Below are 17,425 nucleotides of genomic sequence, written 5' to 3'. Positions count from 1 at the left end.
TCATTTGGAGATTAATCTGCTCTGATTTGGCAAGGTGGCACAAGGGCTGTCTCGGGATTTCTAAGGAGAGATTCTACAGTGTGATGGGCACATTTAGGTGGCTTGCATGTATTAACAATGCATTTACTTACTGATATATTTGTTAAACAGACCCTGAGGATTGCATTTCTAAAATCCTCAGTGCTTGGAGATAAGATGGGAGATGATTGAAGAGTGCCAGTGTTTCTTTGATTTAAACAGAACTTTTTATTGCTAGGGATATGTTGTAGATCCAGCGTGCAACTAATTAGCTAAGCACACTGAAGCTGATACTTTCACTGCACTGTTTACTTGTATTGGTTCATATTGCTGGAAAGTATCGCTTTACTGCACCAGATTTTAAAATAAGCTTTAGGTAAGCACACATTCTTCTTGTGATAATTTATTTGGAAAAGTAGAGGTGAACTTCAGTATGATGGCAAAATCTAAGGCTGACTAAACTTTAGATCATCTTTGGAATGTGTGGCTTAGTTGTCTCTCTTCCAAGAAGGTGGCTCGATCAGCTGAAACATCAGCATCTAATGTCTTGTGAGCACTCCTAAGGGCAGTAGTTAATAAAACTGTTATTCATACTCATTCCATTTTGCTCCATTTTTACTTTTAACATAGTGCCATATATCCTTTATTCTTCTCATCTATTTTGTAACTAGGCTGCATTTTTTTTTTTGAGATCTAAAGGGAAGATAGAAGATATTAAAAAAAAAAAAAAAACACAAGCATTTGTATTTGAATAAGGACTTTCCTTAGATACTATTTTTTGTCTTCAAATTACTTGAATACTTGCTCTAAACCCACAAACTTTCATAACTGGTGCTTAGCTAATTTGCAGCTTCCACCTTTGGCTTTAGTTCTTCGTTTTACTAAAAGGAGTAAGGCATTGTCCCACGAACAATTCCCAGTTGACTTATTACATACTATCTTTGTGTTCTTGAAAGGTGCTGCTGTTTATTTCCAGAAGTCTTTGGTTATGTTTCTCACAAAACTAGGTGTTGTAATTCTGTGCTTGCTTAATCCAGCTCCATTGCCTTGTAATCCACATTTGTATAATCTTTAGATATTCACTCCAAGCTGTTCGAACAGAGCTGATTTGGCCTGACCTGTGTGCTATCTGAATCTTACCTGCTGCTCAATTTTAACTCTGTTTTAGTATTATACTAGTGATCACCTGCAGTGTTTCATGTACTTAATCCTTTGGACATCCTGAAGCATGTAGGTGGAAGAAATACAAAGGAGATGAGCATTCACAGCTTCCATGCTATGCAGGATGGGGCTTTGGCAATGTTGCATTCTTTTGCTATTTACTATTAACCTGTAGAGTCTAGAGCTGAATCTTTTGTGTTTATCATTTTCTGAAGAGTAAGAAGTGAATTGTAAAAAATTAACTTGGAAATTGCTGTCAGGGAGAAGAAATACTGAAGTTTCAACTTGAAGAACCGCAGTGAGAGCAAAACTATTTACTTGCTTAGTTTTGGGCAGTTAAATCATGGTTTGAAAAGAAATATAAATGTACCTTAGTAAGCTTAGAAATAATATTAACAGTATAGATGTGGGAAAAAGGAACCTATGTAAAAAAAAATGCTAAACTATTGGCTAAGGTTAATAATGCTATTATTTGCATGACAATGCTTAGTTTCCACTAAAAACTGTAAAGCATAATTTGCCTTAAAAGCATTTTCTATGAAGAGTTAAATTACTTTAGCTGTGATTATAATTTCATCCTGTTAAATTAGGTCAGGTTCTGTGCAAGACAAAAATTAATCTTGTTTATGTTAAATGATAGTGGTTGCAGAAATTACTAGTGCTTTTTACCTGGAGTCAACTTCATGCACCAGTTCAGGAAAGCAGCTGATGCAAGGCTGTCCAGCCCTGAGGGGAATGAGGAGTGAAAAGCAGGCTGTAATGCCTAAGAAGTGGGAGTAAAAAAGGATCATCCCCCATTACATGCTCCTATAGTTAGAAACTGCAGATATGGATACCATCTGCTGAGCACGTTCAGAGTTGTGTCCTTTGCACAAGTAATAGTCCCAAAGTGAAGATGTCCTGGAGCCACAGAACCACAAAATGGTTTGGGTTGGAAGGGACCTTAAAGACCATCCAGTTCCAACCCCCTGCCATGGGCAGGGACACCTTGCACCAGACCAGGTTGCCCAAAGCCCCATCCAGCCTGGCCTTGAGCACCTCCAGGGATGGGGCAGACACAGCTTCTCTGGGTAACCTGTGCCAGTGCTTCACCACCCTCAGAGTGAATAATTTCTTCCTAATACCTAATCTCAATCTACCTTCTTTTAGTATAAACCATTGCCCCCACTGCCTGACAAAGAGTCCCTCCCCAGCTTTTCATAAGTCCCCCTTTAGGTACTGGAAGGCCATTAGGAGATGTCCCTGGAGCCTTCTCTTCTCCAGTTGAACAACCCCAATTCCCTCAGCCTGCTTTAACAGGAGAGGTGTTCCAGCCCTTGTTCTATTTCATGGCCTTCCTCTGCACTCTAATACATCCATGTCCTTCTTGTGCTGGGGCCTCCAGAGCTGAATGCAGCCCTCCAGGAGGCCCTGAGTAGAGGAGAATCACCTCCATCACCCTGCTGGCCATGCTTCTTTGGATACAGCCCAGGATATGGTTGGCTTTCTGGGCTAAAAGTGCACTTTGCTGGCTCATGTTGAGCTTCTCATCAATTTACACCACTAAGTCCTTCTCCTCAGGGCTTCTCCCAAACTATTCTCTGCACAGCCTGTGTTTGTGTTTGGGATTGCCTCAGCCCAGATGCAGGACCTTGCACTTGAAGGGCATTGTTGAACTTCATGAGGTTCTCACAGGCCCACCTCTCAGGCCTGTCCAGGTCCCTCTGGATGTCATCCCTTCCCTCCAGTGTGCTGACTGCACCACTCGGCGTGGTGTCATCAGCAAACGTGCTGAGGGTGCACTCAATCCCATTGTCCATGTCACCGAGAAGGATGTTAAACAGTGTTGGTCCCAAAAACGACCCCCCAGGAACACCATTCGTCACTGGCCTCCACCTGGCATCGAGCTGTTGTCACAATTTAGGGAATATTAGTGCCATGTATTGAGATGGACAACTTAGACAAAAAGGCTGGTAGTGATTACTTATGTCCTAATTGCATAAAGAGGAATAGATTAAGTAGATAAGCTTAAAGAAACTATACTTGTGTAGTTAACTGCCCTAGAGGGGAACAGGATGGGGTCTAGGGAGCAGTTATGTACTTTGTGGCAGTGCCAAATCAAAACATTGAGCAAGAGCAAACCGAAAAGGGGCAGCACTGCAGCTTCCCTGCATTCTGGGGCTGCTGCATGCCTTGTCCCCAAGCCCCACTCCCAGCATCTTGAGCAATCTGGCAGAGCAATGCAGATAAAGCACTTTCTGCAACACAGTTATGCAAGTTGGCTTGTGTTTCACTGGCTCCATGTGCAGTCCTTTATCTTGACAGTTTTTCCCTAAAGACTGTGCCACCTACACCTGGACAGGATCTACTGCCCAGTGCTCCCAGCAGGAGGCAACCAGTCTGGCAAAAGGAAATGGCTTCCAGGTGGCTTCCACTCCAATCCCTGGAAAAATATTTCAGGGAAATGGCATGCAAAAAAGGTGAGGACATGAGGGGAGCTTTGAGGGGAAAGGAAGCATAAAGGGAACAAAGAAGAAACTGATAATGAAAGATAGCTGGGAACTTTGGAAGAAAGGAAAAAGACAGCTGTCGAGGAATAGACTGGATTAGAAATTCTTCATTCTGTTGTATTTTATTTATTTATTTATTTACATAAAGTCACTAGGTCCTGCCTCCCGAGGCTTTGTGAAAGAGGTCAGCACAGTACAGGAAGGTGAGCCATGTTGTTTTGGGTTAATTTCTATGCAGAGTACACAGAATGTATCTCCTATCTTGAAGGTCTCAGTGGGAGAACTTGGAGGCTTTTCCAACACGTATTTGTGCTGACATTTTGTGTTACAATACCAATTCTCTAATAGCACCACACCTCAGAAATGTTCAGCTTGACAGAACAAGGCAACATACAAGACTGTGGTATTGCCTGCCCTTTCCTAGAGGTGCCCAGCCTTCTACTTTGGGCTCTTCAGCCATCACCCCAGCAATCAAAGAGCTGCAGCCCCTTCTTTCAGACATAGTGATTATCTGCATGATCTCTGTCTTGGCAGTGAGTTGGTGTCAGTGCCTTGCTGTAAGCAGGACACGGGAGAAAGCATGTGTTGCTTCCAGTTACATGATGGGTCAGTCATAGTGTCCACGTGTGAGCTTGGCCAACGCAGGGCTTATCTGAGATTCCTTTGCCTTAGATGTGCCACGAAGGTTACACAGCTAACAGAGCCTGTAAGCACATCATGTAGTGTCTGCTATACTGCAAGCAGTCATGGCTGATCAGCAGCATCACTGGAAATCAATATGTTTATGAAATCAGGTTCCCTATGAACTTTGCTGAAAGCAGATGAAATTTCTGTGCCGTCTGTAGCTTTGTATTTTCAAGAAGCATCCTTTGAGATGAATTATGACCACTGCTGTATAAAGCAGAAGTGTTACACTGTAAAAGCACTGGGGAGTGGGGAGACTGCAACAGCAGAGCTGCCCCGATGGGTGAGTACCCCGAGGTCTGCCATTCCCTGGAGGTAAGCCAGGTCACCACCTATGGACTCTGTGAGCCTTTTTACAGAGGAAGCCTCAGGTCACACCCTCCTCTTTTTTTCTCTAAGGGTCTTGGAAACATTTTAGCAGGGGCTCTTGGTCTCTGCTTTTCTAGCCTGGGCCAAACGTGGTTTGTGTCCCTGGCTGGCTGGACCTCTTCAGCCTCTTGCACTCTGTTGTTATCCCCAAAACATTCACCTGACATTACATATATCTGCCACATTTCTTCCCAGCTCTTCTTTCTCTACACCTTCTTAAAATAATTAATCATAGAGGTAATTATGAGACACCACTGTACTTAGTGCTTATTACTTAGGCTAGATGTGGTATTTTATTTCTTTTTTCGCTTGTTTCTGAAGGCAAAATCTTGATTTCAAAGTGTTGGAACTAGTTTGAAAATAGACGAAGCTTGAAATCCACAGCAAAGGCATGTGGTGCTGACCACCACCCAGCCTTTCATTGTGTTGTAAAGGTAGAAATCTTAAAATAAATAAATAAATAAATTAATTAAAATAAATAAATTAAAAAAATAGCATTTGGAATATATTCTTATATATTAAAATAGAAACAAGCCTCGAGGAGCTCCCCAGGCTGCCCATGGTGAACCCTGCTTTCAGGAGATGTCCTGCCCTTGCCTGTTGGTATGGGAGCCTTAACCTGATTCAAAGCAACACGGAGCCCTTAAATGCACCTGCACCTCCGACTTCCACTCGTGATATGTGGGTAGCACAACCCTTAGATGTTGTGTCAGGAGAGGATAAGTGTGTGGGTGCCTGTGGAGCAGAGGGGCCTGGGCTTGCTGGTGCTGGTGGATCCAACTGTTCAGGCAGTCTGTTGTGAAATCAGCCGTGTTGCACATCGTAAGAAACATGCATCCTCTCAGCTCCTGGCCAGCTGTTTTTTGTTTTCCCATCAGCATGATCAGCTCTTTGGCCTTGGTCAGTGATCACTGAAAGCAAGCCCAACAGATTAATGAGTAGCCAGGCTGCAAAACTAAGGAATCGGAGGTGCAATTAGGGCTGCAGATTGACAGTGTGTATTTCTTAAGCATCTTGCACAACAGCATGTTCTAAGTCATCAGCTGAGCTCTTAAGAGTGTCAACAAAATAATTCAACAAAGCCCTCGTGTTCCCATGACCCTGCCCCTGTGAGATCAAGAGCAGCTCTCCCCCTTTCTCCTTGCTCCCACAGCTGCACTGGGAGCAGCAGGCTCGGAGGGCAGCCTCCCAGCGAGGTGGAAGGAGGGGACAGCTTCCAGCTGAGGCCAGCCACCGATGGGATGTGAAAAGGGTGGGGATGAGCCTGACAAAGGAATTGGGAAAACCAAGATTTCAGCAGGCGGGTGGCTTATTTTCTTTCTCGTGCTTTGGATGTTTAAGGGGTGGGACTCTGAGCTTGGCAGCTCGGCTAAAAGGTCGGAGCAATGCACTTGCAGGAGCACTTTGCTAGACAAGCTTCTAGTGTATTGGACAGGACCTGCGGAATCAGCAACCTGAGCGCTTCACAGCTGACCCAGTCCCTGGCACAAGAAATCAGTGGTGGCAAGATCTGAAACAGACACGCCAGTCAACATGAGCACAGCAGGCAAAGTAAGCAGAAATGTTTTTATAAAAGTTTTTGTTTGTTTGTTTGTTTGTTTGTTTTTCTGCAGCTGAGTAATGTATCTTAAATGCACTTTCTTTGCAGGGACACCACAAATACTGGTAGTATGGTATAAATGACAGTTTTGGAGAAAGCTGGTATGGTAGAGCTGCCGTTCCATGCAGAACACAGTACGCTCCTAGGAAATGGTTACTACACCCTTCAAGGCAATAATTATTTATGTATTTATTTTAAATACTGAGGCAGCATAAGCTAATGGTGCTAGAATGAGAATTAAGTCACCCCAGGGCAAGCAAGCTAATTTTAACCTCTGTTATAGAATGTAGTGTGGTAAGTGTTCAGATAAATAAAAGTATTTACCAGCTGTGTTGATTTCCATTCTGAGATCCGAGGCTGGTTCAAACTGTTATTAGCTTCTTGACATTTCCCATCAGTTTATTAATGGTTTGTCTTCAGAAAACATTGTGTTATATTTCAGGGTTTGTTTGTGTTAAGACAGTCATGAAGTTTGAATACGCATATAGTGAGTCTAAAGGTTAAGTTAATGAAGACCAAAAGCGAGTATCACATGCAATGCCGTACTGAGATGGGACTGAATCGAGTATTTACATCTCTGATAGAAAGTGATGAGAGACAGTGAGGTTGCTACCGCTGCTGATGTCAATGTATCAAGCTTCTCAGGCTACTTGAGAGATGCTAAAATGCACTGAAATATGGCAGAAAGGTCAATGGAGAGGAAGCCATACACAGAAAACGCCTGAAGGAATGCACCTTGCTGGAATGTGCCTTAAGAAAGTACCAGGACCTTGTGCTGCTACTGCCAGCTGTCTTTGCTACTCCAGAGCTGAACAAAACAAGAGAGGAAAAAAATATATATATAATAAGGGTTTCTTTAACTCTGAGATACAGCAAGTGCAAAATTAATTTTAATTCATGTGGGGATAAATTCAACAAGTTTGGCCCTCCATTCAGCCTTCGACTGACAGTCATAAATAAAGTATTGAGGAGGACCTAAACCACTTTGTTTTCACTGTGTTTGTCTTGGAGTTAATACATGAGTTACCGTGCAGATTACTTGGTCATGCAGCATGATCTTTACCCTCTGTAAGAGTGTGTGTTTCTGCAACTTACTCACCCTCTGCTGCACTGACTTGTAAGGCTGGTGGAAAACAGGAATAGACAAAAAATAAAATGCTGTGACTCCAGCCAGTTCTTGCTGTAAGAGATCAGTTGGGTGAGAAGGTGCAAGTTGGTGCATCTGTGGGACCCTGTTATGGCTGACAAAAGTTCACAGGGAATCAGCTGTCAGCACGAAGCAGAGTTAACCAGTGTCTAATTGTAATGAGAGATGTATTTGTTCTCAGCAGTCCACGGTTATTGGCTGCTTTTTGTTCTTTAAGCTCTGCATTTGCAAGTTGTGTAATCATTATCGTGCGGTGTGCGAGAGAGTATAAATAAAAATAATAAAGCCATTTTTTTTTTCTAAAGAATTTCCTCTGCCCTTTAAATGTTGCCCTTTAAAATCTGATCTTTGGCTTCACTTGTAAATTTTTTACTGATCGCACTTGCACGTGGCACGTGAAGCATTAAATTTAGTGCAGATGTCTCTCGAGTGTCTTTTTCAAAACACTGTGGTCATTCCCACTTCATGTCTACCTGCTCCCTAGTGCTTGTTTTCTTCACTACCAGTTGACAAGTTCTTGCTAATTAGGCATCTGTTTTTACTTCAAAAGCTTTGATATGAGAAGGTTGCTATTGTTCCGCACCAGAATCGTGCGGCACAGTGGTGTTACACTGCACAGGAGTCCCCAGTCATGCAGGATGCTTAGGCATGCGCTGAATTTCTTGTATTGTCAAGACGATTCCACCTTGCAGCCATGGAACTTAATGGAGTCACTGTTGGCCATAAGGGAGACATGGAAAACCTTATTCCATGGGCTGGAGTCCTTTAAAGCTGTGGGATGATCAGACACCACAAAGAAAGAGCGGGATTGAATGTGGGAGCAGAGATATGAACAAAGTCAGGCATGATCTTGGTGGTAAAAAAAAAAACAAACCATGGGCTTACATGTATATACAGTTAGTTTGGTATTGGTTGTGTTTTCTGTTCACTTGTTTTTTTTTTCTCTCTAGTTTTCCCCCTACCCAAGATACGAGCAGGAATTTTGCATGTAGAAATGTAAGAATCTGTCTTGGTGTGGCAACCTTCCCAGTGCAGGTGCCATTCCCTTTCCCTTTGCTCTTTTTGCAGGTTATTAAATGCAAGGCAGCAGTACTGTGGGAAGCCAATAAACCATTTTCTATCGAGGATGTGGAAGTTGCCCCACCAAAAGCACATGAAGTTCGCATTAAGGTACTTAAAAACAAGTGCTATGAATTGCATTCAATCTTGCTGTTAGTCACAATTATTTCTAGAGGTTATTAGGATCCAGTCTTGGAAAATATTAACTAGGTGGGTAGTTACTATTCAGGGAGATACTGTGGAACATACTTCAAGTCCTAAGTGTGATCATGGGTCAGGTTTTTATTTGTTTGTTTTTTAATAGCATATCCACAACAAGGCAAAAATCTGAATCCCCAGGAAGCAATAATTTCTCCTTTACTTTCTTAGAATATGTGCTAGGAAACCGCTCGGCATGGCTGGGTGCCTCCTTTTTCATCTGTGTATTGATCATCTGATACAGTCAGATGTTTTCATTTTAGAGCAGTTTCAAGCATTGTTCAAGAGAGGTTTCCTCACATGGGGTCAGTGGCTGCACTTGTCAAAATAAAAGCTGTAAAGGCATACCTGAAAGTTTTAAAAGAAATATGGCTGTGCTGAATGCAAGAAAAGGCAAAATGCAACGTAGAATACTACGTATGGCTGAATTTTTTTGGCTGAAACAACACAAATGAGGACAATCATGAGTCACATAATCAAAGGCGTGAATTTAGATTAGTTTTATTGTGTGCATATGTGATTTTGGAGAGAAGCAAGTGGCTGCTCCAAATATATGACATACGTTGACTTCTGTATGTGACATGACATAGTTAAATGCTGAAGCACTCTTGTTCTTCCTCTAAATCAGATCTTGGCCACGGGGATCTGTCGCTCCGATGACCATGTGGTAACTGGAGGACTGGTTATGCCTTTCCCAATAATTCTTGGGCATGAGGCGGCTGGTGTTGTGGAGAGCGTTGGGGAGGGAGTAACTTCATTAAAGCCAGGTATGAAACAGCTTAACACTGAACACAAACCCTGTGCTGAGTTTTCAGACTCCTGTTTATGTCATGATTGTTCTGTGCATGAATACTTGTATTGCTGAGCGTGTTCCAACTTTGGGTCTTTTCAAGGATATCTTAAAGAACAGTATGTGCTGTTTGTTCACATCTTTGTGTTCCTAATCTCAATTTATTTTCAGATTTTTTTGCATTCTATTGCATTTGCTGTTGGCAAAAACGTCTGCACCTTGCTTTCCATCAGTATAGTGCTTTTCCTGTAGGTTCTCTGCTCTTGGTGAGAGGAAACCAGGTATTGGCTGAAGACTTTGTAATCACAGTTTATACAACTAATCTCTCTCAAGAATAATAAAAGTATAGTTTATTATTCCTTGGGAAAAAGCACTAGAAAACATGTTAAAGCACCTTCATTCTCCTAGCATCTAAATAATCTATTAACTTTAGTAGATCAGAACTTAGGTCTTTGTGTGGCATTATTTAATTTTAAGAGTATCAGGACACAACTGAGATGCCCTCCCTGCTGCAAGTTTGCTTGGGTTCAGTGTCAGTGCTGAAGTGAGCAATGAAGACAGTGCCAGCAGCACTGCTCACCAAGGGCTCTCTCCTTATGCTGGATGGCTCTGAGCACACTTCCCCACAAGATAATCCTCACGCTGCATCCTCTGTGAACCACAGACTGTAGATACAGAAGTCAGCAAAAGGTGTTGATTTTCCTCTATCCTACTGCAAGGTTTGACAGTGTTTCACTACAATTTTCCAGGATTTAACAAAGTCTAACAAGGGCTAAGAAGAAATATGTAGTGAGCTAAATCTGTGTAGAAATGCTGAATTGTTAAACAAGCAGTTTGTTAAACTACCTAAGTAGTTTAGGTAGTTTAACCCTTTTAACACCTCTATACTTCTACTGTCTTTGTACTGGCTGCAGCTATGAAATCTGTCCAAATCAGGTTGGTATGTGTGATGAGAAGAAAGTCTATTTGAGATCTCTGATTTGTTTTAACTCCAAAGAAATATGTGTATTTCAAATTTCAGTGATAGCCCTGGCTGTTTTTTCTCTTAAGTTTTGGTTCAAAAACTTGATAAATCACTCTATTGTCTAATGCTAGCTGCCATGTGTTTCCAGGTGAGCTGAAACAGCAGGTCTGAACACGCACACAGTCATGTTTCTCTGATGCTGCTTAATTTACAACTCTGATTTGTAAAAAAGACACGCAAAGCTGTTTTACCAGAATGATTACTAAGCCTACATCAAAAAGTTCTAAATAAAGTGTGTGTGTGTGTGCGCATACATTTTGTGTTCTGTAGGTCATTTTCCACTTTTTAGTGTAAATCAAATATTTTCTTTGACTTTGAAAACATCAAATACTAGCCACATTTCGAAACTGCCACATCACAAATTGATCTGCATTAGGAATTATCAGTCTAGGGATTGTTATGGATTTACCATACTTTATTGTTGTGGAAAATGTACAGCAGTAAAAAATTGCACCGAGGATGTAGCTGCTACTTTGCTACTCACATTGTGCTAGAGAATTACAGATGTCTTACCTTGTGTGTATCAGTGCTTCTCTGAAAAATATTTTACCTGCCTCTACTCCAAAGCAACAGTAATAGGACTGCAAATAAGAAAGAGACACAAGAGGGCTGGGAAACGAATAATTTCCCATTCTTTCTACATGCAGTTTACAGCACTGTTATCTTAGCAGGTCAGCCTCCTGTCCTAATGGATGTCAGTTTTTACCTCCATTTCCTTACCTGCATAGCATTATTTTTAAGTAGAAGATGCAAAAAACTGCTGAATGAGTAGTTGGTGAGTGGCAGCAGCTAGCAAGATTTAATATCAGAGCTAAGACTCAGTTTTATGAAAGACACCAGGGATATTGCATGTTGATAGTAGTTGTCATAAGTGCATTAATGATGTTGTTTGCATCAGTTTATCTTCCAACAGCACGAGGGCAGATGAAGCAAATAAGTTCAGCACTGCACTACTAGTGCACATTTTTCTATGGATAAAATATGGTTGTTTTATGTTTTTACCTGCATGCTTCCTGCATGCCTTTTGTCTTTTTTTTTCTTTCTTTAACACCCCTGTCTTCACTGTTTTCTTTCTAGGAGACAAGGTCATTCCCCTCTTCATTCCACAGTGTGGGGAATGCGGCGCTTGCTTAAACTCCAAGGGTAATATGTGCATTAAAAATGAGTGAGTTTCCTGGGTTCCCTGTGGCCCTTATTTGATTTTAATTTACACAGAACCGACTGCATCCAACAGATCTCATTTGCCATTATTTCTGGTTATCTTTCGAGCAGCATTGGTTCAGCTGCTGGATTAATGGCTGATGGCACCACTAGGTTTACCTGCAAGGGAAAACCAATTCACCACTTTATTGGTACCAGCACCTTCACTGAATACACAGTAGTGCATGAAACTGCTGCGGTCAAAATCGATTCTGCTGCTCCTCCAGAAAAAATCTGTCTGATCGGCTGTGGATTCTCAACTGGTTATGGGGCTGCTCTGCAGACTGCAAAGGTAAGTACCACGGGCGTTTCTGGGTCATTCAGGATTTTGGGACCTGAAAACAGGTCTTCAGCATGGCAGCCAGGAAGTATAGGCTCCTCTCGCAGAGTTCAGGCTGGAAAGAAGGCACTAGTTCTTCGCCTGCCTACGTTTCTCTAAGGTACTTAGGAATCTTCAATTCAAAATCCAATTAAAAAAAAACTTATTACCATTTGTTAGGTCTTCTCTCAGAACTCTAGCTGTATTACCCCTAGAAAAGTGTTATGAGATGATTTATTTTATTGTAACTTAAGTCTAGGAATACAGGGAGCCTATACATGGAAAATTCTTGATTTGTAGCAGTACATGAATGTGACTTTTTACAGCTGGAATTATCTCCAATGGAGGGACACTACAGACTTTAACACCACTGGAATATAGAGCATCATAAAAAAAATCTGGTTATAAACCTGAAGCTGAGTGCTGTAATGTAGACCTAGTCTCAGATGTATTTTAGCAACAAATTCCATTAGTCACAAGTAGGATTATAATAGCATAGTTGGCTACTCTACTTGTAGGGTATGCATATGCAACTTTCTTTTACAATTGTGATATCTAATTTACAAGAATTGGCTTAGGTGAGAATGTTGATAGTAAGAAAATGCATTGCACTTTACCTGGGCTGTAACAGGATAACAGGATACTGTATTAATATGGTTACCATAGGTGGAAGCAGGCTCTACCTGTGCTGTCTTTGGCCTCGGAGGAGTTGGCCTCTCTGTTATCATGGGCTGCAAGGCGGCTGGAGCTTCTCGCATCATCGCCATCGATATCAATAGTGACAAGTTTGCCAAGGCCAAGGAGCTGGGAGCCACTGACTGCATCAACCCTAAAGATCACAAGGAGCCCATTCACAAAGTGCTGCTTGGAATGACTGGCTACGGCGTGGACTACTCCTTCGAGGTCATCGGCCGTATCGAAACCATGGTATGCAACCAAAAATGTCAAAAGAGGCATTAGCTTGTTAAAGCTCTCTTCTCTAACCAACTAAGCACCGAGGGTGAGGGGCTGAGAGCCACTGGCAAAGTGTGAAGCTAACTTTAAACCTGAAATCTGGCTATCTGCCACTGAGATGTAAGGACAGAAGGACACTCACGAACTTCAGAAAGGGAGCTTAAATGTAGTCCCTCTATTCTGATAGAAAGGGAGCCTAAGGAGGGTGGCTAAATTTCACGTAACTCTGTATCTTCTTTCCAGCAGTGTCTTATAATTAATGAATAAGACAAAATAAGGCAACAGAACAAGCTAAAACATGACAGCAGACAAAGGACATGAGCTTGAGAATTTGTTTCATGTGACTGCAATAACAAAACACGAAGTGCAAGCTGAGTCCTGAGAGGAGAAGGAATCAAGTGTTTGTGCTCCAAGTGGCAGGGCTTGCGTGACCCTGGCACGTCCCTCTCTGTTTTAAATGCAGGTTGCAGCCCTGGCCTCGTGCCACTACAACTACGGAGTCAGCGTGATCGTGGGAGTGCCCCCTGCAGCACAGAATATCACTTTTGACCCCATGCTCCTCTTCAGTGGTCGCACCTGGAAAGGGTCTGTCTTTGGAGGTGAGAACTTGGAAAGATGCCATTTAACTGGCTTGGGAACTTGTAAACCATCTTGAATCAAAGCAGATGTATCTAAATTCACTGCTTAGCTTGTCCTATTATACTACTGATAGCTGGACATACTACTGATAACTATTTTGCTGACCAAGTAGCGCAAAGGGAACTCATTAAGGAGACTCACTTATCAGAAGTGGTTACTGGAGAGAGAAAAACAGAGAGGAAGGGGAAAGGAGGAAGAGAGAGAGAGAAGGGAAGAGATTAAAAAAAAAAAAAAAAAACGAGAATTTAAGTCCCTGTTTTTGCCATTTTCACAAGCATTTAATGGTTCGTTACACATTGCCTGTGGATTTCTTTCAGGCTGGAAGAGCAAAGATTCAGTCCCCAAGCTGGTTGCTGACTACATGAAGAAAAAATTTGTTCTGGACCCATTAATAACCCACACCCTTCCTTTCAGTAAGATCAATGAAGGATTTGATCTGCTAAGGGCAGGGAAGAGGTAAACACTGCTTAATTATAGAAGTTCTGTATAAATGATGTAAATAACTTCTGAAGAACAGAGTATGGCTGACTTCATGACAGAGAATGGTGAAAGCAATGCGCTGTGCCCCTTAATCTTGCCCAACACAGTGTGCGTCCATGAATTGCAGCTGTAGTAACCGAGGCAGCAACACCTTAGCTTTTGAAATGTAAGGGATGTTTTCTTTCCTTCCAGAGGAACTTTGGGATTCTGTTTCCTGTCTAGTTTGAGCAAAGAGTCTGAGTGGCAGAGGGAGAAAAACCCACACAGAGCAGCAAACCAGTGCCTACTGTGCTTTGGAAAAGGGCAAGCAACCCAAGGAAACTGGAAATGTCAATCTGCAGAGCACCAGCAGTCAGTCACCTCACATTCCAGGCAACGTTTTAGGATGAGGAACAGGAACAGAGGAATAACCTATGTTTACTGGAAAAGCAACTTACCATTCTTCTTATGGGTTAGGGAACAGAGTCCCAGTGCAATTAGTCCTAAAGCCACTGGGTAGCTTGCCCTAAACTTTAGAGCTTTTCAGAAGGGAAACTGCTTTGTGTATATACGCAGCTAGTATTTGCAAGCTCAGAATTTGGCTCTCATGCATTCTTCAAATATTGTGAGTTCAACGCAGACTGTGTTTTCACTGGATGTTGCAATCAGAAATACTGTTTGCCAGAGATGTTTGACAAAGATTCACCACGGCAATGACTGAAAATTCTTGTTGGCAGAAGTGGGAAATACTTTTGTGTATTTCAATACATGTAAACATAAAAATCCTTTAACAGATGAAGAAGAATTTTGCCCCTGATGCTTTCTTTTAGGTTTGTTCCCAGGTTTTAACTACGCAGCACTTACTCCATTTTTTTGACTCTCTTTATTTTAGAGGTGCTGCAAATGTCAGTTTTGGATTTTAGTGTGGCAAACAGTGGAAGTGGCGAGGACACAGACACCATCAGTTTTGCTAAAATACTGATGGTCAACCTGAAGGCCGTGACATGTTGCCCCTGGTCATTTACTCAAACATTTTAGTGTTTACTGAATGAAATAGTGTTCACAATGTTCTGCATAGAGCATGCAAGCACCACACTGCAGTGTACCTATGACTGTTTAGCCAAGACCATTAGAAAGTTCAGATTGCCCTTTTAAACCCTTGCAAGAAAGGGAATTAATCACCTTTCCTGATTATCTCTGATCTATGCACATTGTCCCCATACCTTAGATAGGCCGGCTGCACTCTAACAGATGAGGGGATGAAAGCCAAGCCCTACTTTTGAAAAATTAAATTTCTGTCCCCTTTCATCCATCATCCATACCAGAAAGCAACATATCCTGCTTGAGAAAGGAGTCACAGTATATAGCTCAGTTAATTATTTTATTGCATGCTGTTCTTGATCAGAAAAAAAAAAAAAAAAAGCCTTAAAAAGTGAATGGGAATGCTCATACCTGGTGGTATTTTTTAAGGTTTACTGTAGCAGGTGTAGCTCCACTTACAGCCTGTAATTTGAGGGGGTTTTAGACCAAATTAATCAAATTAGACCAAATAAATTAGACCAAATTTTCTATTGGAAAGAAAATGCTTGTCTTTCCAATGCTGAAGGTCCCACTACCCTCCTGGCAGCCTTCAGATCTACTCTCCTACCCCCTTTCTTTCCTCATTTGATACCAAGTATATTCAGCTTGCTGGACCTTGCTCCATCATTTTCCTACAAGCTGAGGCAGGGGAGGTGAGGAGTACCCTGGTTAAGAGTAATACCCTAGATTTTCAGAGGAAAACAGCAGTATTGTGCTGATGTTGTCGCAGGGGTTTTCTGCAGTCACTAACTTGTCATTTTATATTGCAGTATTCGCAGTGTCCTGACATTTTAGGATTCCCAAATGATAAACAGCAGATGGCTTAGCAGCAGCACAAACTTCATTGTCCTCCAATACAACGGATGCAAATTGTGAAATAAGACATTTCTGAACGATCTGCCACCACCACCCTTGAATAAAAGGATCAAGCTCAACATCGAGACTTCAAGCACAGCACTTAGAAAGAAAATAATCATTCCTTCTACTTCAAAGCAGGAATCAGGAAAAATCTCTGTATTGTGCAGCAATTTTCTTTTAATAGCCAATGATACTACCATACTTGCTTTTTTCACAGGTGTTATGGAAGGTTTGGCTTTATTTAAACAGCTTTTAACAGGCAATCTTTTAATAAAAGGAAAAAAAAAAAAAAGCAAACCGTTTCTTTGGATCTTAATAAAGCTGCAAGTTTAACAGCTCACACACCAGGAAATTAAAGTACTGCTCAATAAAACTCTAGGTTGGAACTAAGTATCCATCCTGAACGATTTTAGCATCCTCTTATTCCATTACCTGATAGGCAAGGAAAACACGGCAGAGATTAGGATTCCTGGGTGATGTGTGGCCGTGTGTTTGAACTAACGATTTCAGTAAGTAATATTTAAGTAAATCATAAACTGAGGTACTGGAGAAAGGCTCACTGCTGGATATTTTACCAAATTAATACTTCCAAGCATTTTATGAAAAATGGTTGTGTTATGTTTTGTTTTTTAAATGGTGTATCTTTTTAGTTGTTTTAGATCTGTTGCCAATCTACACAGGGGTGTCTGATGATTGGAAAACTGAGAATAAATATATGAATGTGCATTGATTATTACTTGTTTCCATTAAACAGAGGGAAGGGTGCCAGGCCTTTAAGTGTGAATACAGAAGAAGAAACAGGAGACAGGTAGCAGTGTGGCAGAGATCAAAGAAAGAATCATAATGCTTTCTGCATCTGTAACATGGAGACATGAACAGAAGCTATTTCTGTTTCAGAAAACATGGTCAATATTGACTTATCTTTTAAAAGAGATGGTAGCCACTTACAGCACTGATCAGAGCTTGCCTGGTAGCTGGGTAAAAGAGCCTGTGATAGAAGAGGACAGTGTGCTAATGATGACTTAGCTGTTTGTGTCAGCAAAAAGGGGCCTCGAGCAGCCCAGCAAGGTTAATGATTTGAAGACAGGTTTGCTAAGAGATTAGACCTTAACAGAAAGAGCTGCTTAAATATGTGTGCGTATCATAAACTCAGTTTACACTGCAATTAAGACCCAAATACCAATCATTTGTTTCTGTGTGGTTACCTGTGCGGTCAGGTCTGAAGGTTTTTTTGTGGACCATAAAATAAATCTTTTTAGGTGCAGTTCAGCTATAGGATTATCTCTTCCAGGGCAGGCTGCATGTGAACCAACAGCATGAACTGGATCACTGAAACACTGGAAGCAGAGGGAGAGGGGTTTTAATTCTGCTTTAACT

General features: G+C 41.6%; 1 protein-coding gene across 1 annotated transcript; it reads left to right on the top strand.

Annotated features, from left to right (window-relative positions):
- Positions 1-5,788: 5,788 nt before the first annotated feature.
- LOC311436864 (alcohol dehydrogenase 1) lies at positions 5,789-16,779 on the top strand. The gene is made up of 9 exons (XM_084519401.1): positions 5,789-6,272; positions 8,537-8,638; positions 9,354-9,492; positions 11,617-11,704; positions 11,812-12,031; positions 12,725-12,985; positions 13,476-13,611; positions 13,969-14,107; positions 15,961-16,779. Exons 1-9 carry the CDS (start codon positions 6,255-6,257, stop codon positions 15,983-15,985), a joined length of 1,128 nt encoding a protein of 375 aa, XP_084375527.1. The 5' UTR covers positions 5,789-6,254; the 3' UTR covers positions 15,986-16,779.
- Positions 16,780-17,425: the final 646 nt, after the last annotated feature.

The sequence above is a fragment of the Aythya ferina genome (assembly GCF_964211825.1).
Source record: "Aythya ferina genome assembly, chromosome: 4".
Classification (NCBI taxonomy): domain Eukaryota; kingdom Metazoa; phylum Chordata; class Aves; order Anseriformes; family Anatidae; genus Aythya; species Aythya ferina.
The sequence above is the reverse complement of the archived record's forward strand: the minus strand, read 5'-3'. Positions and strand labels throughout refer to the sequence as shown.